This window comes from Peromyscus maniculatus, chromosome 7, assembly GCF_049852395.1.
Source record: "Peromyscus maniculatus bairdii isolate BWxNUB_F1_BW_parent chromosome 7, HU_Pman_BW_mat_3.1, whole genome shotgun sequence".
Classification (NCBI taxonomy): Eukaryota; Metazoa; Chordata; class Mammalia; order Rodentia; family Cricetidae; genus Peromyscus; species Peromyscus maniculatus.
The window spans coordinates 42884702-42905064 of NC_134858.1; the positions used below are offsets into that span (position 1 = coordinate 42884702).

The window sequence follows — 20363 nt, forward strand, 5'->3', positions numbered from 1 at the left end:
GGGTGGGGAGAGCTCCCAGCTGGAGTAAGCAGCTTCACTTGGGGGGTGGGATTTGAGAGCTCAGCAGCAAGTCAGCCCTGGCCCCATCCAGAGCAGTGAAATGGTAGGGCGTTTAAGGCTGTGGAGACACCAGGGTCAGAGGACTAGGTCAGCCTCATCCCCTCCCTCCCCTCAAGGGAGCCTGTCTTGGGAGATTCTATCATCCCAGAAAGGATCCTCTAGCACATCTTGCTTGTACCTAGCTCCAGCAGTGTAGAGAAGGGACAGGGAAAGGATGGGAAGATGAGGGGAGGGGGGCTCAGTGGTTAAAGACATTTGCTGTCAAACCTGATGACCTGAGTTCAATTCCCAGAACCCACATGGTGGAAACAGAGAACCAGCTCTCCTCTGACCTCACGTGTGCTATGCCACACACAGACACAGACTCCATAAATAAATGTAATTTTTTTTAAAAAAATAACTTATTATTTTATGTGCAGGGTGTCAGATCTTGGGAGTTATACAGTTGTTAGCTGCCATGTGGGTGCTAGGAATTGAACCCGGGTCCTCTGGAAGGGCAGTCGGTGCTCTTAACCACTGAGCCACCTCTCCAGCCCCTAAATGTAATTTTTTAAAAGGTAAGAAGACTGGAGCAGAGTCTCTGTGTCCCGCCCCTAATTCTGGGAATTTCAGGAAAGGGATGGAGAGGGAGAACGGGGAGGGGGAAGGATCCTCAGGCTGAGTGAGCCAGCCTCTCCCCAAACTAGCAGCAGGCAGGGGAGGCTCAGCCTTGGAAGCTCCGCCTCCCACAGCCAGCCTGCCTGACTTGAGCTAGGAGCACAGTACACAGAGCTACAGCACCCCCCAGTGGCGTCTGAAGATCATAAACAGGAAGCTCCCTGAGAGAAGACCACACTTGCCATCTCCTGGACACCAGTCATGTCCTGAATTCACCAGATCCCAAATCCCATCCTCTTTTGCTGAAGTCTAAATAAGAACTTCCTCTTCTTAGATTCTGTGTGCCATCCAGATGGTCATTCCTGAACAGCCTTTCTTGTTTTGTTTCAATACAGGGTTTCTCTGGGGAGCCGTGGCTGCCCTAGAACTTGCTCTGTTCACCAGGCTGGCATCAAACTCAGAGATCCACCTACCTCTGTCCCCAAGTGCTGGGATTAAAGGCAGGCATCACCACCACCCGGTCCGAACAGTCTTTAAAACCTTGGTCTGCAAGCTCTTTGCCCACCACATTTATGGGCTCAGCCTGGATATCCATCTGCCTAGCACCCCTAGGGAGGGATGCTGCCCTCTACCTGGTGGGCAGAGGCAGGTGTTGTGTGCCAGGTGAAGGCTATCACAGGGAGAAGACAGACATTTTCAGCACCTTGCTCCTGGTGGCAGTGCTCAGTGCAGGGTAGGGTCAAATGTTGACAGAATTAACAGGTGGCCCGAGGTTGAGGAAAAACCCTGGTGGAATCCAGGAACTGCAGTTTCCAGTGCAGCCAAGCACAGAAACGAGACAGGGAGGCTCCTGTACCAGCCAATGAACAAGAGCCCCGACCCCAGGTCTGGTCGTCTTTATTGAATGCACTCATTCATAGAAACAGAATTGCAACCATAGCATGGAGACACAGAACAGCGCTCTGAAACAAAGACCCAGACCTGCCTCTTCTCCCAGCCCGAGAGCTATAAAAACATGGTGGGGAGAATGAAATACATTCCCGGACCCCAAGCCCCTTGGCATCTGGAATGGACTCAGTGGAGTGAAACAGAGCCAGGACCAGAGTGGCCAGGGCCCAGAGCTGGGTGACTCCATGTAAACACCAAGGCTCTTGGGCCCCATGTGACTAACACAGAACTTGGCTAAATACTGGACGGAAACTCAGAAGCCAGCCCTGAGTCCTGTAGTGAGGCAGGGCCAGGGACACACAGGGAGCTGGCATGCCCCCCCTTCTAAAACAGGCACTGGGGCTCCTGCTCCCGTGAAAGAGGCGAAAGGGGGCTGTGTGCTTGGCACCGTTCCTCCACGGCCTCTGTACATTCTTGGGCAGTGTCAATGGCACTGAGGGGCCCCAGCCGGGGCTTGGCAGGACTGTGGGTGCAGAAGGGGACAGTGAGTTGCCACTTCCCACCAACCCTGGTGCTGGCATCGTTCTGCTGGCTGGTGGGATCAGGACATGACCTCTGAATTCAGCCCCCCAGAGCAGACTCAAACTGAACTGACTCTCACTGCTCAAGAGCCAGCTCCAAGCACAGGTCCGAGGGAGGAGGGTTGTACCTAGGCCCTTGCAGGCCTTAGCACCATAAACCTGGCACCAGCTGGACAGCCCCCAATGTCTCCTACCTGCATCCCTCCTGGCAGGCCAGAGTGGGCAGTGATAGCAGCCAGCTGCAGACCCAGAGAACTAGGGTCCTGGTGCTGGACAGAGAATCAGGCACCAGACTAGAGTCCTGGAGCAGAGCATGGGAGGAAGGTCGGGCTGTGGGTCCTAGGCTGAGAGGAGGGAGGGGCTGGGGAGAAGGCAAGGCCTGAAATGGGCTAGGGCATTGCCCTCCCACCTTCCTTCTCCACAGGGACAAACGGAGGAGCCAGTGGACAGACAGGACAGATGGACGGACAAGGGTCCTGGGGAGGACCCAACACTGAGAGAGAAAGCAGCAATTTGGCCAGTGTTTGGGGGATGGGAGCAGGCCTCTTCCGCAGCAGAGGTGACTGCAAGGCTCGATGCCACCGGCAACTGTCCTGAGTCAGGCCTGGGCTGGAATCTCCAAGTCCTGCCACGCCATCCAGCGCTGGGCAGCACAGCTGGGACTCACACCCTTGGTGCTATGGTGGCACCTGGCAGGTGGCAGGGAGGCGCTGGGGCCCCATGAGGTGAAGCCTGGGTCCTAGGACGCTGCTAGAAGACATAGATCTTGTCCCGCTGCACTGTGTCTAAGTCGTCATCCAATGTCAGCAAAACCTAAGGGTGGACAGAGGTCAGGCACAGGACAGAGGGGCTGTCTGCTCTACCGCCCCCTCTGCCCTCAGGCCAGGCACATCCCACATACCAGGAAGGACCCAAACATGGCAATGGAGGACAGGAAGTGCCAGATGTCGTGATCGTCGAAGAAGTCAAGGAGGATGCAGTCACGGTTGTGCTCTCTGGACTCTGCGGGGGTTTTCTGGCGGAGGGACAGGGCCAGCAGCCTACCAACTCCGCTCTGGCAAGGCCGGGTCCAAACCCACCCCCGCCCACTCCATGGCACCCCCTTGTCCCTGACAGGAAGCACTCTGCTCTGACTCCTGCCTTCCTCTCACCCTCCATGGCTAGCAGGGCTTTTCTCAAATACACCAGCTCCGCTCTCGGCTTCACCCACCACTCCTGTCAGACATGGCAGGCGGCTGGGATTACCACACAGCTTCCACTCAGAAAGCCAGGTGGGCCCAGAGCCCCAACTCACTGCCTGCCGAGGCCTGGCCTCGCTCAAGTGACCTCAGGTGGTTTTGCCCCAAGTACTACACCAGACCATGCTCTGTGCCCGGACAACAGAGGCCTCCCTGCTCTACCCACCTGTGTGCCACACACATTTTCTGACCCTATGTCTGGAAGAACCTAGGCCAAGCTCTGAAATCAGTGTGTTCTTGCACATCAAAGTTGCCTTGGTCATTCCAACCTGTGTGACTGCTCAGGTGACTGCCTGAGTTACATAGCGCTATCCATGAGACCATGGCCAAGAACAAAGCCTGCCTCCTCCAGGAAGCTCTCCCAGGCCTCCTAACTCAGAAGCCTCCCCCTCCTCTCTCCTGCACACTCCACTAACTTGACTTGCTTTGTCTTTCATTTCAAACATGATCTAGCTATGGGGGGTGTGGCTTAGTGGCAGAGCATGTACTGAGCATGTGCAAGGGCACAGTTTTGATCCTTGGCCTTAAAACAAACAAAAAACCAGACATGAGCTGACAGTGTCTGTTTTGAACCAGACTGTGAATTCAACGCTGTCTAGGCAGAGACATGTTATGTTCTTGTTTTGTTCTGTTTTTTAAGACAGGGTTTCTCTATGTGGCCATGGATGTCCTGGAACTCACTCTGTAGACCAGGCAGGCCTCAAAGTTACAGAGATCCACCTGCCTCTGTCTCCTGAGTGCTGGGATTAAAGGTGTGCGCCACCACCGCCCAGCAGACATGTTCAGTTCTATCACAGATTTATAGCTTGATGCACACCAGGTGTCCTTTGAGGCAGCGGAGAAACTGAGGTGTCTGGCTTTAAGCCACAGCGGCCACACACTAGCTCTATGCCCTGGGGGATGTCACTCGGCCTCTCTGAGACTCTGCTGCCTTTGAAGTAACAGGCCCAGATTTCTAGGCTGCCATGTGGATCAGGAGGCTTTAATGAGAAGTCACTAGGAAGGCCTGGCCCCAGGGGGAGAACTTGCCATGGCTTGGCTTGCTACGAGCCTAGAGGTGCCTACTCACCTGCCACGTGCTGAGTCCCTGGAAGAAGAAGAAGAGCGCAAAGCCCCAGACCACCGAGGTGCAGATGATGCAAAGGAGGGGGATGAGCTTTATCCTCTCTCCACTTCGGAGCTAGGGAAAGCATGCGGCCGTCAGCCAGGCCCCTCCTGCATCCTCAGGGCTCAACCACAGAACCCAACCAAGTCTCATGCTGGCGGCCTTTGTCTTTACCTGACACCCTCCCTGAGCTAGGTGTCCATGTACCCAGATCCCTGAGCCAACAAAGGCACTGGCTGGGCACTCCCTCGCCCTGTACAACATGGAAGGCCACTAGGAGGCACCAGTCCTCAGAGGTTCCGTGAACTCAGGCTGGGGCACGGCTTGGTGGCAGAGCACTTTCTCAGCAGGTGACTCCCAGGGTTACACACAAGAGACTCAAGCCACCCCCCAAAGTTCACTGTCATGGATACATGGACGGCGAGGCTCTCTTCCTCTCAGCGCCCCACTGTCCCCATAACTGAGGCAGCTCGGCCCTTCCCGTTCACCTTCATAATGATGTAAAAGGCGAAATAAAGCAGCAGGTTGCAGATGCCAATCGCCAGCAGGTAGGAGGCGAAGTCATTGGGGCGCATGATGAGTCCATATGCAGCCCTGGAAGAGGGAGTGGGTCTGGGGGAGGGTCTCACCTCTGCCCACACCCCACCATGCCTCATCATTATGTTGGACTGTGTGCAGAGACTCACAGAAGGTTCCAGAAGCCCAGGGACTAACACCTCTCTCTTTAGCCCCCATTCTTTATGGCCAATGCTTCAAAATTGACTCTAGCCCCCTAAGTCAGCTAGTGGCTGACTATGTCCCCAGCTGTCTCCACAGCCAATGGCCACACTCACAGAGACCAGTTGATAATGTTGCCCATGACCAGAAGTACCATGCGGTCCTGGAGGGAAGCAGAGACACAGGGACTGAGAGGGGGAGAGAGACAGGGAGAGAAGCGGCAGAAGGCTCAAGTCAGCCTACCCCACGCTACCCTGGGCTCTCTGACACACCTCGATCCCACGGGGAGGAGGGGAGTCAGAGGAGGAAGGGGATGGGGAGCTGGGCAGGTACCGTATAAAGGGGGCCACTGCACTGGCGGATACAGTCTGTGTAGAGCACGTGGAGGATGCGGCGGAAGATCCCCGAGTCTGCAATGAGAAGGCCTAGTACTGAAATGCCATGGTTAAGAGGAGCCAGGGACTTCAGAGAGCACAGCCCAGAGAGCACAAGGAGGACTCTCAGTTCCTACCCAGTGACTCCTCCAGCCAAGGAGAAATCAAAGGTCCCTTGTGAGTCCAGGTACCCACGGTCCCCCACACCCTCATACGCCCGGGGCATGCCCTCACCCAGCTTCCAGCGGCCCATGTAATAGAGCTGTGTGCTGAGGAGCAGCGTGGAAATGATATGGATGACTGAGAAGACGATCCAGAAGGCCGTGTTCCCTTTGCCAAAAACCTGTGGGGAAGCCCCAATGTGGGGTGAGGGGGCGCTGAGGGCAGCTGTTCCCAGGCCTCCTATGCCCGCATCCTTACAGGGGCAGGCTGTTTGGTTAGGCCGCAATCATAGAGGGACCACGGACAGCCCGAGGGAAGCAGCAGGACCTCTCCTGCAGCGGAGGACAGGGTGAGTGCATGCGTGTGCCTTTCCTAGGGGGCATGCAGAGTAGCCCAGGCCCTCACCACGCCCAGAACGGAGAAGAAGATGACGATGGCCAGGCAGGCGTATGCGCTGTAGGCACTGGCGTTGATGTCGGGGTGCCGCTTCTGATACAGCTTCAGCATGCAGAGGCCAGCGATCATGTACATGAAGGAGGTGTCTGCGCAGGAACAGGGCGTGAGCTAGAGACACCCACAGGGACGCCGCACACAACTCCAGCCCGGACAGCAAAGAGTGCTTTGGAATGCCATGAGCAAGTGGAGGGTCAGCACTTCACCCCTACCTGCCCCTGAATCATATCACTTGTTAGCCAGAGTCTGCTGATCCCTGAGGTTAAGGATAACTTAGTTTGAGGGTCTTAGTAAACGAACACCCTGAAGTCAGGGAGTGTTTCCTGAGGATTCTGTCTTTTCAGAGTTTCTGTAGGAATGACTGGAGAGGAGGCAGGATAGATGACCGTCTTCTCTCTCTCTCTCTCTCTCTCTCTCTCTCTCTCTCTCTCTCTCTCTCTCTCTCTCTCTCTCTCCCTTCCTTCGTATGTATGTATGTATGTATGTATGTATGTATGTATGTATGTATGTATGTATGTATCTATCTATCTATCTATCTATCTATCTATCTATCTACCTATCTACCTATCTATCTACCTATCTATCTATTTTTTGACTTTTTCAAGACAGGGTTTCTCTGTATGGCCCCGACTGTCCTGGAACTCTCGGGTATAGACATCTGGGATTAAAGGCGTGTGCCACCACTGCCTGGCTTAGCTGGCCATCTTCTAACATGGGAAGCCGCACCCAGAAGCCGGCCTCCGAGCTTCCTACCAGCTGCTGCCCTGGGATGGTAGAGGCTCAGGCAGACAAGGAGGCCGCACTCACCAAACTGGAAGTTGGTGTAGTTGGGGCAGACGTGGTAACAAGCACTGAGCAGCCCCTCCATCATCAGCGCTGTGCCCATGGCATAGAACAGACCGAAGTGTTTGGGGATCCCACACTCCTGTGGGGAGAAAGCGAAGGGAGGTAAGTGAGGTGGGAAGGGAAGGGTCCCAGTGGAGACCCGGGGAGGAGGAAAAGGACTGGGCTTGGTGGTGAGTGTGCAGCAGGGTGGGGGTTGTACAGGGCAGAGCAGAGAGGACAGGATACAACAGCTGAGCAGGGGGAGGGTGGGCAGGGCAGGGCAGGGGTGGGCAGTGTAGAGCAGAAGGCAGGGAGGGTAGGACAGGGCAGGGCAGGGAGGACCTGGGCAGGGCAGGGAGGACCTGGGCAGGGTAGGGAGGACCTGGGCAGGGTAGGGAGGACCTGGGCAGGGTAGGGAGGACCTGGGCAGAATAGGGAAGACCTGGGCAGGGCAGGGAGGACCTGGCAGGGAGGACCTGGGTAGGGCAGGGAGGACCTGGGCAGGGAGGACCTAGGCAGGGTAGGGAGGACCTGGGCAGGGTAGGGAGGACCTGGGCAGGGCAGGGAGGACCTGAGCAGAATAGGGAAGACCTGGGCAGGGCAGGGAGGACCTGGGTAGGGCAGGGAGGACCTGGGCAGGGAGGACCTAGGCAGGGTAGGGAGGACCTAAGCAGGGTAGGGAGGACCTGGGCAGGGTAGGGAGGACCTGGGCAGGGTAGGGAGGACCTGGGCAGGGCAGGGAGGACCTGAGCAGAATAGGGAAGACCTGGGCAGGGTAGGGAGGACTTAGGCAAGGCAGGGAGGACCTGGGCAGGGCAAGGAGGACCTGAACAGGGTAGGGCAAGGCAGATCTGGGCTGGACAGTGCAGGGCAGCCTGGGTAAGGTAGAGCAGACCAGGGCATGGTAGGGTCAGGCTAGACAGAGATGAGTTGGACTAGGCAAGGTCAGATTGCCAGGTGGAGGCCTTGGTGGGCAGTGCCTGGCTCACCAGAGCATAGAGGTCATTTCGCATCAGGGCCCGGTTGTGATTGATCTCTCGCTGCAGAATGATGAGCAGGAAGAGCAGCCCCAGCAGGATGTACCCCAGGTTGCTGAGGATGTTGTTGAAAGCGCTAGAAGGATCAAGACAGGCACTTAGCTTACACTCAGGCCCTCAGATCCTTCCCTTTCTTCTGCCCAGCAGGCTTCACAAAGCCCCACCCTCCCCACCCCTGGGCCAGCACAATCCCCACCTGAGGTTGCCCAGAGGATGGGCACAGAGGAAGTTGTAGTAGCAGATGTCCTGGTTCCCTGTGACATTCACCACCTGTGTGTGTGTGAGAGGGGTGCAAAGCTATTAACATGCCTGACGCAGCAAGGAGCCCACGCCCCGCCCCACCCCCGGGGCCAATCGGCAAAACATGAACAGTACCAGCATGGCTGACGTGTATACACAGTACCCAGGCTGGTGCTCCTTGACAAAGTGTGTGTGTGTGGCGCATGCTTCAGATGGCATAGGTGCCTACCATTATCCTCTTTATATATGTGACTGACAACTCCTCAAGTTCTTACCTCACAGTAAGGGGAGGGAAGGGAAGTCACACAAAGTCCTGTGACCTCTCTTTTGCAGACCCCACCCCAGCTTCATTCTGTCCCCAATCTGCAGATGGAAAAACTGATGCTCAGAAGCCTAGTGCCTCAAAGTTGGGATCTGAAAGCTGTTGCTTGACCTATGACCTCTGTTCACTGCAGTCTCTGTGAGCAGTGGCTCTGCAGGGGGAGGCAGAGTCACACACAGATGCTCCAACCCATGCCCTCTCACCGTCTGGTAGGTGATCACCAGCTGCACCACAGGAAGGGCGTAGAAGACCGCAATGGTGGCTATGTTCCTGAGGGGCGGGAGGGCCGTGGTGAGGTGGGCAGGACCCAAGGAGCTGCCCTGTAGTAACAGGAGTCCCTGTCTGTGTAGCCCACTCACCAGAAGTAAATCTGGTACTTTTTCCGCAAAACACGTTTGTCCTTTCGTGCCAGATCAGCCACGCAGAGATATTGCTGAGGAGAAGCAGGGGTGAGCCTCACTTACCCGGCACCTGGGGGAACCCCTGGCACCCAGGTTAGGGTAGACACACGGGCTTCCCTCAGACAAGTCAGAATTCAGTGGGCAGAGTTCTGGGACTTCCCACTTCTGTGGCTAATTAGGCCAAGAGGGCTTGCCCAACTAGTCTGGAGGCGCCTGGAGGTCAGGCTGATTTCTCCTAGAATCAATCCTGCCTGCCCAGCTCAGCTCTTTCCTTCTGCTTCCCTAACATGCCACAGAGATATGCTGGATGAGGCTCCACAGAGTCCCTTCCTCAGAACCCCCTGACCAGGCCCAGGCCGTGTGTGCCAGACCTTGGTGCGAATGACATTTTTGTCTGAATCGATGTCGGCCAATGTATCATAGTCATCCTCTTCCACAGAGCTCATGGAGTCCAGTCGTGGCCGAGTACCCACTGGGTCAAAGGAGCGGTCTAGGAACGGCAAGGAAAAGGGCTTGGGCCAGCGGGACCCAACAGTGGGTCTGCCCCCACCCACCAGAAGCAACTGTCAGAATTATTCAACAATGCGGAAGAGGCTAATTGTGGGCCAGGGCTCAGAGCGGAGGGGCAGGTGGCCCAGGTGTGGGAGGAGAGGCACTCCGCACTCAGTGGGGACCAGGGGCACTTCTGCCAGGGGCCACCAGACAGGAGCGACTCCATCCCTGCTCCACTCTTGGCTCTGGTTCCTGAGCTAGGGCTTTCCCAGCGAGGACACTGAGTGGACCCCAGACATAAGTAACAGGATTGAACTTGGCCAGTCATGCAGATTAGAAGGTGCCCAGTCCTGTTGGGTTCTGAGAAGACACGCCATGGCCACCCGTGGGTTAAAGTCTCAGTATATAGACAAGTGCTCGAGAAAGAGCACCCATCCTGTCTTCATCTCCTCCCGTTACCTCACCTGGCCAAAGCCCTAAAGGCCAGAAGGTGACACCCAGACCCAGGATCCCTTGGCCAGCAAGCCAGGGAGGGAGAACCCTGCTAAGAAGACAGCAAACGAGGACCTCTGACTGGTGGCCAGTGCCTGTCTATCTCAGAAGACACGTGGGCTGGCACTGGTGGCACATGATAGGGAAGCCATGCACTAAGCATCTTTCTGGCCCCAGCGATGGCCAGCTCCACTAACTGACCATCCTGGCAGGAAATGATTGGCAGGGCAGCCCTACCCCCTCCCCACATCTACCCATGGCAATGCACAGCTGCCGCATCTGGCCAGAGGGAAGGCGCCGCTTGAACTGGTCGTGCCCTTCAAAGGAAAGGGAAAGTTACAGGGGAACGGAGGCCAAGTAGGAAGGAGAGGAAGAGGGGGCAGAAGAGCAGCCCTTCCCTGGTTCCAGCGTCTGGCAGAGAGGCAACCGCCCACCAGGAAGTTTCACCTCGTCAACAGCAGCCCTGTAGCACACACCCCACTGCTTGGCCCACTCACCCTGGTAACTGTACGAGAGGTCTCCTGAACCTGTGCTCTCAACCAGCCCGTCAGTGGATCCAGAACCATTGTCTGCAAGCAGGAATTAGTGGTGAGGCAGCTGAAAGGGACCTCAGAACGAGACTCTAGCGCTGTTCTTAGAACGCCCCGAGGAGCTGCAAGAGCATGGCCAATAGGAGGTGGCAGCAGCAGCAGCTGCGGCTGGGCATGCGCAAATACAGTCCTGACTTTGACACGTACCAAAGGAGCCATAGTTGTAACCCTCGTAAGGGGCACTGCCAGGAAACGAATCGGCCAAGACCCGAGGGTGACCTGCAATGAGAAGTCAAGGGCCTCTGAGGCCTGTGAGCAAAGGGAAGCGTACAGCCCGGGAAAAGAGAAGGGAGAACCAAGACAGCCACAGGGGAGCCAGGACAGCAGTAAGAGAACACAGATCCCAAAACCCACCTCACCCACAACCACGTCACTCCAAGCAAACATGCCACCCTGTGTCCTAAGAGTGGGGACAAGCTGGGCATGGGAGCTCACGCCTATAATCCTAGCACTCGCCTAGCTAAGAGAGGAGGAGCGCTACATGCCTGAGGCCAGCCTGGACTACATAGTCAGTTTCGGGCTACCGTGGGCTACGAATGAGACCTTGTCTAAAAAAAATTTTAATTTAAAGAAAAGGAAGAAAGAAAAGAAAAAAAAATAGATGAAGGATGGTCAAGGAAACAACACATCTAAGCCACCAAGGAAGGAAACGACACCTGGTGCCCAAGTCCCTCCCCTGTACAGCCCTAGGCTTCACCTTCCTCCCCCTGGACAGCAGCAGCTCCTCTGCCCACGGCGCCTGGAGCTTACCAAGGAGAGAGGCTGAGAGAGAAGTCCAAGCAGGAGGGGAGGCAGAGAGAGATGGGGTGGAAGAGAGAGAGAGAATGGAAAGTGAGTAACTGAGACTGAGCTGCACTGCCTGAGGCAGGCTGCCAGGGTAGCTAGCCACCAGTGTGGACCACAGGGAACTTTCCAGGATCTCTAGGGAGGGGCAGCCCGTGAAGAAGCTACCGACCCGCCCTCCTCTGACCCTTCCCTCCCCCATCCCTGCCCCGCACCTCCCCACCACAGATCCGCCCACCACCGTGCCCTGCAGATACCACTTTCTGGGCAGACTCGGTCTATGGCCACCAGCAGCGTCTTCTTCCTCTGCCTGCAGGAATGGAGAGGACAAGTGAGGAAGGATGAGGACCTACCCTAGGCTAGGCTAATCTCTCTCCTCTCCTCTCTATCCATATAACCCCTCAGTCCTGGGTTTCTCCCACACCAGGGGGTAATGGGGTGTCCCCAGCTTGGGAAGGAGTGATGATGGGGTGAGCCTGTCTACAAAGAAATGGCCCATGGACCGCCGGTCCCAACAAGTACCTGTCCTGCCTGGCCCTGAAGACAACTACAAGATCATCCCAGTTGGGATCCCATGCCCCTTGCAGAGGAAGGAACAGGCCAGCAGTCCCACCTCACCTCCAGTTCTCCCAACAGGCCAGGAGCACAGTCAGCAGGTAGAAGGAGAGAAATATGCCCAGGCAAAAGAGCATGCCACCAACGTAGGCCTCAGCTATGGGGAGGGAAACAGAAGGTGAGAACACAGCAGGCTTTCCCATGCTGCCCTCTGGATGCCCGGAGACTGCTGGGATCTGGCTCCTCCTCCCCTGAAGGCAAGGAAGGCCTGGCCAGTATGAAGACCTGGCTATTGCGCAATACACCAAACTCTGGCCTGAGCCCATCTGCTCATGTTGTTTCCTAGAACTTTCTCTCCTACTTCTAGAAAACTCCATGTTCACCTAACCTTCAAACTACAGCTCAGAGACGGTGCCTTCTGGATGGTCTTTTCTGTTGTACATTTCTACAGTGACCTGTCCTTTGCTCATCCCAGCTCTCAGTAGCCTACAGAGCCCTCCTGGCCTAAGGGCTTCCTAAGAGCTGTAGTTCTAGCATACACAAGGGCTCAATAAATACAGAGTAAACAAGCCACAGGAGAGGTGGCTCTCCCTTCTAGCACAATCCTTGATTTTGCTCTTTATTAATTAATTTACTTAGTGTGTATATTGGGTTTATAATTGCTCGTTTAAGATGCATTTATTTCTATGTTTTGTGTGTTTGAGTACCTTGCTTGCATGTATGTATGCGCACCATCACATGGGTGTCTGTGGAGGCCAAGAGAGTGTATCAGATCCCCTGGAACTAGAGTTACAGATAGTCGGGAGCTGCCACGTGCGTGCTGTGGATTAGCACTCGGGTCCTCTGAAAAAGCAGCCAGTGCTCTTAACAGCTGAGCATTTCTCCAGCCCCAGTTTTGTTTTGTTTTTTTGAGATAAGGTCTCATGTTCAAACTGGCTTTGAACTCATGTCATAAGCAAGGATGAGCTATTGATCTTCCTGTCTCTACCTCCCAACTGCTGGATTAAAGAGGGGTATGCCACTGTGCCAAGTTCCTTATTTTGATCTTATATTCTCCAATTTAGAAAGGACCCTATTTAAAAACTCAGTAGATGCCAGGTGGCGGTGGCGCACGCCTTTAATCTCAGCACTCGGGAAGCAGAGCCAGGCGGATCTCTGTGAGTTTGAGGCCAGCCTGGTCTACAGAGTGAGATCCAGGACAGGCTCCAAAACAATACAGAGAAACCCTGTCTCAAAACAAAACAAACAAACAAACAACTCAGTAGACATCACTGAGCACTGACTAGGGGCCTAATACTCTTCATTCTGGGTTAAACTTCACAACTGAGTTTATCTAACGGGACAGATTTTATTATTTCTGTCACAGAGACAGAGATCCCACTGCTAAGTGGCAGGGAGCACATGAGAACTTGCTCTTCAGTTTGGCTATGGACCCTGTCCCATATTGCACTGGGATCCACCTTCTGAATTTCTCTGGCTGGAAGCCTGCTCAGAACACTCCTTTCTGTCCCAGTGCCTGCTGGGTAGGAGTGTCCTCGCCACCCTTACCACTCAAAGAACACTCGCTTTCCTGGGTCTGAAAGGGAGAAGCAGGGGGTTTGTCCATCTTTCTCAGGTACCCACACTTACATGTGACAGCTTGAGAAACCAGTACTGATAGGGTTTTCTGACGATGCCCTTGATCCACTGGCTCATCTGGAAGCAAAATGTCAAAGTGGAAAAGGAATGGTTGCTTGGAACTTAGCTAGGGTTGGTGGAACCTGGTCTCAGAGAGTCTCAGGCGCCAAACTCACGTCCCATCGGATCCACCAACAGCCACGGCGGCTTGTCTGTCTGCCTGGGCCGTCCCTAGCCAGTGCACAGAACATACCTTCCACAAAAGGGTAGAAGGGCAAGGAGCCCCCGCAGGCCTGGTCCTCAGTCTTTACCACCACCACCACATAAAAGCTGTTGCTGGGGAAGTCTTTACGCTGGAGGAGGAGAAGGACGAAGACTGTGATGAGCATCATCATCACCACCACTTTTTTCTTTTATGAACTGTGGACCAGATACTATAGGCTCTTCTTGTAATTTTACTTAATCCTTGCAAAGACCCCCCTCCCTCACATTTCTGTGATGCTCAGAGTCTAATTACACGGCCTGTCAAACGGCAGGCAGATGCTCTACCACCAGATACACCCACAGGAGAGGTGCTGCCATTATCTTTGTGGAGTTAGGGTTGGAGCCCAAACCTGCACCCACACTCCAGCCAGGTGAACACATGAATGAGCACGTGGCCCACACAGGCTGTCTGGGGCACCAGCCAGTAGAGATGGCCCCACTCACATCTACGAGAACCCAAAATCACAGGAATGGAATATGGGGGTGGTGAAGAATCCAGCAAAGGTTGCTGAATGTGTGACAATGAAAAATTATTCAAAATCAAATGCATACTACATCCAAGGTGCTTCTAAAAGCACTCACCCTTATATCGGGTGACGTCACCTCAGCCTTGGTTCTGAACACACATGTGCACTTTGTACTATGCATGCTATCACACGACAGGAAGCCAAGGACCACTGTCTGAAAGCCAGCTTGGATGCTAGACTAGTGTGCGCTCTGAACTGCAGTGTGTTTACTGCATACCCCAAGTTTTCTGCTCTCATAGAAACATCATGGTTTAGTAACAGAAAAGAAGATGTCTAAGTATTTTCCTCCCATTTATCTCAAGCATGTGAGGATAATCAGAACAACTTGGGACTGGATTGGATTAGGTAGGATGTTTGGTTTAAAAAACTGTTTTGTGTTGCTAAAGGACTCAATGAGTTTTGACTTGGGATTAGGATAAGATTTTCAACAATTTCTTTTTTAAAATTATGGAATGCTTCTTGAACTTGCACGTTATCTTTTCGCAGGGGCCGTGCTAATCACTGTACCATTCCAATTTTATTTATTTCTCATTTATTTTAGTTTATGTGCACTGGTGTGAGGGTAACAGATCCCCTGGAACTAGATTTACAGACAGTCATGAGCTGCCATGTGGGTGCTGGGAATAGACCTGGGTTCTCTTGGAAGAGCAGCCAGTGCTCTTAACTGCTGAGCCCTCTCTCCAGCCCCCATTCCAATTTTAGTGTATGTATTGCTAAAGCGAGAACTCCACAGCTTCTAAAATGGCCCTAAATATGCTTCCGCCACTTTGTACTATACACTTATGCCAAGGGGCACCCTCAACACTGACAATAATAAAATAAGAACGCCGCTTCTAAGTAAACCTCTGCTGCTCTCTTGAAGAAGATGTGGTCTGTACTTTCACATTACTTCTGAATAAAATCCCTTGCTGATTAAAAAACAAAAAACAAAATTAAGAGCCAGTGAGATGGTTCCATGGAGGAAAGTTTCACAAGCACAAAGGTCACAGTGGAAGAAGTTTAAGCAGCCCTCGTGTAAGGCAGGAATGGGCAGAAAGACAAGTGCAGGGTGCGGGACGGGCACCAGCCCCATCTCTCGGGTCATGTGGTTCCCTACCTGCACGGTAATGGCTGCCTTCTTAGTCATGGTCTGGTACATGCCGATGAAAGCCACGTTGTTGTCCAGATCGTAGACAGGACACTGGGGAGGAAGGGAGAAACAGGCAGGTGGGCCCTGTCCCTTTTCTCCAATGTCCCAACTACTTTCCGGTGAAGAGAACATGAGAGACAGCTTACCAGGACGTCCTGTATGGAGATGACTGAACAAGGGAAGGCCTTCTTAGAAGTCACCTTGACAATTACAGAGTCCACACCGTCAGGAAACTCATATTTGAAGTACTGAGAACATGGGAAGGGCAGGGAGAGTGCCATCTCAGGAGGGTGCTCTCTCTGCCCCTCAGATCAATCTCCTACAAGGAGGTACCAGAATCTTCCTGGCTACGCGGGGAGAAGAACCTTGACCATGAGTAGCCCACTCCTACATGACCCTGAACGCTGATCTCCAGTAACCTAGCTGGACACACAGGACAGTGCCTGAGAGGCAGAGCGGGAAAGACAGCATCCAGACCCTATCACGGCACTGTCCCTGCCCGGCTGTCCATACAGGAGCTCCAAGAGTCCCTCCACAGAGACTGGATTAACATGGTGGTCCTGGGACTCCCCATGACTGCTCCTGCTCTCATGTTCAAGACTCCCCCAGTTTTCTTTTTGTTGTTGGTATCTTGAGACAGGGTTTCCCTGTAGCCCTGGCTGGCTCAGAACTTACTATGTAGACCAAGCTGGCTTTGAACTCAAGAGATCTACCTACCTCTGCCTTCCAAATGCTGGGATTAAAGGCATGTGCCACCACGCCAGGCTAAGAGACCCCCATTTTTGACAAGGGATTTTACCTGGGGCTGGGCTGCAGTGGTATTGAAGGTAAATGGTTCACCAGTCCTACAGGGCAGAGAAGAACCCCAAAGTCACCCCCAACTCTTGGGAAGAAGGCTAGGGCTTTATGGTCCCTTCACTCCACCCTGAATACCTGAGTACAAAATTGTCCACACGGTTGACCCGGAGCTGGTAAGAGGTGTTGACTGGTGACAGGGTGGACACATCCACATAGAAAAACTGGACCTCGGACTCATTTTTGGTGGGGGGCTGACACAGAGTTCGTTCAACTTTTTGGTAGAGGTACTTACGCTGATACCTATGGTCCAAGACACAGAGGGTGTGACTAGTCCCAGCCAGTCTGGCAGGACTGAGAAATGAGGCTGCAATTCTTTCTATCAGGTCCCCATACCTCCCAAGCCCTGGGCTGACAGAGTTGGCCCTCACAACACTGGGCTGGGGGGTTGGGGAGGGGGGACAAAAGGGTCTCCTGGGGGAGGCTCCCTGCAAGGCCTGGCTAGGCCACCCCTCCCTTCATCCCCAGGTCCTACTCACAGCCCTCGCAGGATTAGGGGCACCTGGAAGGACACCACGGCCTCTTTCTGGCGGACAACGAACAGCAAAGGCGCCCCTTTCTGCTTGTTCAGGACGTTCACAGACACTCGCACGCCCTCCGTCTGCAGATGACAAGGAAGTGCCCTCACTCAAACTCGGCCCCACCGTCCCTCCAACACACGACTCTACACACTGCGTGCCTGCTCTGCCCTGGGTGATCCGTCCTGGGCAGCCAGGATACCATCTATGCTTCTCCTTGTGTGCAAATAAGCCCTGTCTCTCGAAGGGGCTGGCACTGAGGGACATGAGGCTTGCGGAAGCTCGCGCTGGCTCTTGGGAGAAGCAGGTTTGTGGAACAGCGGGTCCCAGGCATCTGCAGAAGAGGCCTTAGGCAGTTCCAGGATAGCCCACGTGCACAGACTTGGACATGTACACTCATATACACACACTGACAGAGGAGAGCAAGAAGTGTCCTCAATCTTCCTCCTCGGGAACTAGGAAACCAGCAAGAAGCTCCGGTTCCACAACTAATCTGGAGGCCGGAGCCCTGCAGGGAGGGGTGGACAGGAACGGTGGGGAGTGTTGAAATCCAAGTTACATCTCTATTTCTGACCGAGGGCCAAGCTGGGAAGTGACTTTACACTGGAACCTCAACTCTCCCCCTCTGGGTAATCCAGCCCTTGCTGTGGGTGAAGCCACACAGGACAGTGAGAGTATATAAGTGACAAATCACAAGAATGTTATTAGTTCCTAGGCTGCCGAAACCAAATCTAAGGGTAGCATTTCCTCCCCCAAGAGGTGGGAACCCCTTCTAGGATGATGACTCTGGATACTGGATGCAAAGAAGACAGATCAAACGTCAGGAAAATGGATCCTGATGTTAGATCCTGGCCTGCCAGAAACCAAACGCCTCTCCATCCCCAAGAAAACCCCAGATGCCTCATTCTCAACTCCACTGCTTCCCAGTCAGTCCAGATCTGGCCTTGGAGAGAGAGCAAGAGAGCCAGGCAGGAGGTCACACAGCCAGGCAGCAAGTGTTCTCCAGGCTGCACTCTGCCTGGGCCCTGCTACGCCCGCCTTCGACTTTCACTACTGGGGAGAAATGAGTAAGAAATCAGACACAGTTCTGAGCTTGAGACAAACTCCCTTTTCTCTCGCCACCCGGCTTGCTTTCGGAGGCCCTTATCTCTGTCATCGTCAACTTACAAGGCCAGCTGGCTTTCGGAGGCAAGGAGGTCTGCCTCCTTCACCTCCCTATGAAGTGTGGCAGCAACTTGCTGGAACAGAGCTTGTCGGTTCTAAGTTGGCCCCATTTGGAGTTGTCTGAGCAAGCCCGGTAGAAGCCAGTTTCCCCCTCACCCCGACCTCACACAGCTTCCAGGGGGAGAGCCAGGGTAGACCTGCCCGGATCACAGCTGGTGGCCGGGAAGCTGCCCAAACTGGAGCTGCAGGGAAAGCTGGTGGAGACGAGGCCTGGGCAAGGGAAGGGCGGCTCGGAGGCTGGCGGAGAGGGCAGGGGTGGCATCAAGGCCGGCCTGGGCGTCCACCTTCTCGGTCGCCCTGCGGCAGTGGGGCCCCGCGCTCACCCGGTTGCGGGTCACGGTGTGGTTGAAGGTGTAGATGTTGAGCAGCTCGCTGTTGACGTCGTCCGCGTAGGTGCGCTCAAACTCCGCGTCTTTCTGCGAGACGTTCTTGGGCCCCAGAGCCCCCAGGTGGCTCTCGACGGCGACCACCAGGAGCACGCACAAGGGCAGACGCCGGGCGAACATGGCCCGGGGCGACGGGGACTGGCGACAGGACGGCGACCGGGCGCGTTGCGGCTGCCGCAGCAGCTTCCAGCATCTCACCGGGACCAGAACTTTAACCCCGGCCGGAGATAGGACTCGTCCCCTCCCTGGAGCCGCTCCTGGGCCTCACGCGGACCCCAGCTCGCGTGGGCGGCACCGCGACCCGCAACCCCGGCCCGGCCCAGCCCGGCCGGAGACCCGGCGTCCGCTCGCGCCCGGAGAGCGGAGGCGGCGGCGGCCCTGGCCCGCAGGCTTCCCGGACGCGGGCCCTTTAAGGGCGGCGGACGCGGCGCAGAACTCTGGGCCACCAGGCGCCGCGCCGCGGTAAACAGCAGGGCTGCGCCCGCCCGCTGACGTCAGGGGAAACCGACGCGGGTTTAAAGGGCCAGGCCGCCCCTAACTGCTTCCCACGCTGCCGTCGCCGCCTCCTTCGCCGACCTGCGAGGGTCTGGAGGGATTTTTTTATTGAAAGATCACTGGGTGTTGGATTCTTGTTTTTGTGGCCCGCGATTTTTGTTTTTTTGAGACAGGATCTCACGTAGCCCAGGCCGGCCTGGAACCTATTGTGTAAGCTTGAGGGCCTTGAACTTGTGATCCTCCTCCCGCCTCTATCGCCTAGTATTGGCATTACAGACGAGATTCACAGCGCCCAGGGAAGAGCTGGGTTTTGTTGACAGCTGTTCTCTTTGCTCAAGCAGGGAATCCCCCACCCCCAAGGCATTAACCCCAGCTTCATCCCCCCCCTTCCCCTCACTGGTTCATAAAAACTGAAGAACCACCTGCCTCCAGCCGCTCCCCTCCCACTATAGGGGCCACACCGTTGCCAGGACTAGGATGTCTTCCAACCTGCCTGCTTCTCTGCAAAGGCTGTTTTTGTTTGCTTTTTTGGTTTTTCGAGACAGGGTTTCTCTGTGTAGTCCTGGCTGTCCTGGAACTCACTCTGTAGCCCAGGCTGGCCTTGAACTCACAGATATCCACCTGCCTCTGCCTCCTGAGCGCTGGGATTAAAAGTGTGCACCACCACCGCCCAGCCTGTTTGTTTGTTTTAACAGAGCCCAAGGAAAAATTCTGACCTTTAGTGTCAATTGGCAAAATCTTTTCGAGGAAATATTTTGGCTCTGTGTTTCTAGAGGTTTAAAAGAGCTTTATACCCTTTAATCCAGTCATTCCACTCCTGGGACTGTGTTCTGGGAATAAATAAAATATGAGGGCAGCAATTCGCATCCCCGTGATCTTGAGAAAGCTCAAAAGAAACTGTCCACAGTGAGGGGAGTGGTTAGATGCACCATGATGAAGCCATTAAAAATGGATTCTTACTAACACTTAAGGGACATCAAAGTAGGAATTTAGGAATGACACTATGTAAGTGGTATATGATCCAAATTTCAGACATAAACAGAAAAACATACATAAAAACTGAGCTGAGATGGCTTAGAGGGTAAAAGCTCTTGCCATGTAAAAGCCTGGCCTGAGTTCTACACCAGGAACCCACATAAAAATTTGGCCCCTGACCTCCACAAATCTGGCACATGTGCTCACACACATCACACACAGGCACACAAGCAATAATAAATGAAATCTACAACATTTTTTAATGTGAAAAGGGGTGGATGGGGTAGTTCAGAGGGTGCAGGTGCCTGCCATGATGCTTGATGACCCAAGCTCCATCCCTGGGACCCATTCGGTGAAGGAGAAGGGAGAAACCTGACTCTGCAAGCTGTCATCCGGTCTCCACATGCATGCCACAGCATATGTACCCGACACAAACACATGTACACAATAAAGATACTTAT

The 20363-nt window shown here is 54.5% G+C and overlaps 1 protein-coding gene and 1 pseudogene across 3 annotated transcripts; both read right to left on the reverse strand.

Annotated features, from left to right (window-relative positions):
* Positions 1–1537: 1537 nt before the first annotated feature.
* On the reverse strand, positions 1538–18816 carry Sidt2 (SID1 transmembrane family member 2). Of its 3 annotated transcripts, XM_042280822.2 has the most exons (27): positions 18370–18816; positions 16784–16905; positions 16383–16547; positions 16249–16294; positions 15596–15697; positions 15417–15500; positions 13783–13882; positions 13542–13607; positions 11976–12069; positions 11615–11667; positions 10722–10793; positions 10482–10553; positions 10239–10301; positions 9372–9490; positions 8959–9032; positions 8803–8869; positions 8234–8307; positions 7990–8113; positions 6983–7100; positions 6128–6264; positions 5795–5903; positions 5520–5596; positions 5303–5349; positions 4958–5063; positions 4434–4544; positions 3028–3141; positions 1538–2939 (listed from the first exon to the last, which is right to left on the reverse strand). In XM_042280822.2, exons 1-27 carry the CDS (start codon positions 18550–18552, stop codon positions 2877–2879), a joined length of 2562 nt encoding a protein of 853 aa, XP_042136756.1. In that variant the 5' UTR covers positions 18553–18816; the 3' UTR covers positions 1538–2876. The 3 variants fall into 3 exon arrangements, with proteins under 3 accessions (XP_042136756.1, XP_042136758.1, XP_076432305.1); XM_042280824.2 differs by lacking the exon at positions 10239–10301 and having other exon boundaries at positions 18370–18794; XM_076576190.1 differs by lacking the exons at positions 10239–10301; positions 18370–18816 and adding an exon at positions 17990–18350.
* On the reverse strand, positions 14762–14862 carry LOC121831200 (U6 spliceosomal RNA; annotated as a pseudogene).
* Positions 18817–20363: the final 1547 nt, after the last annotated feature.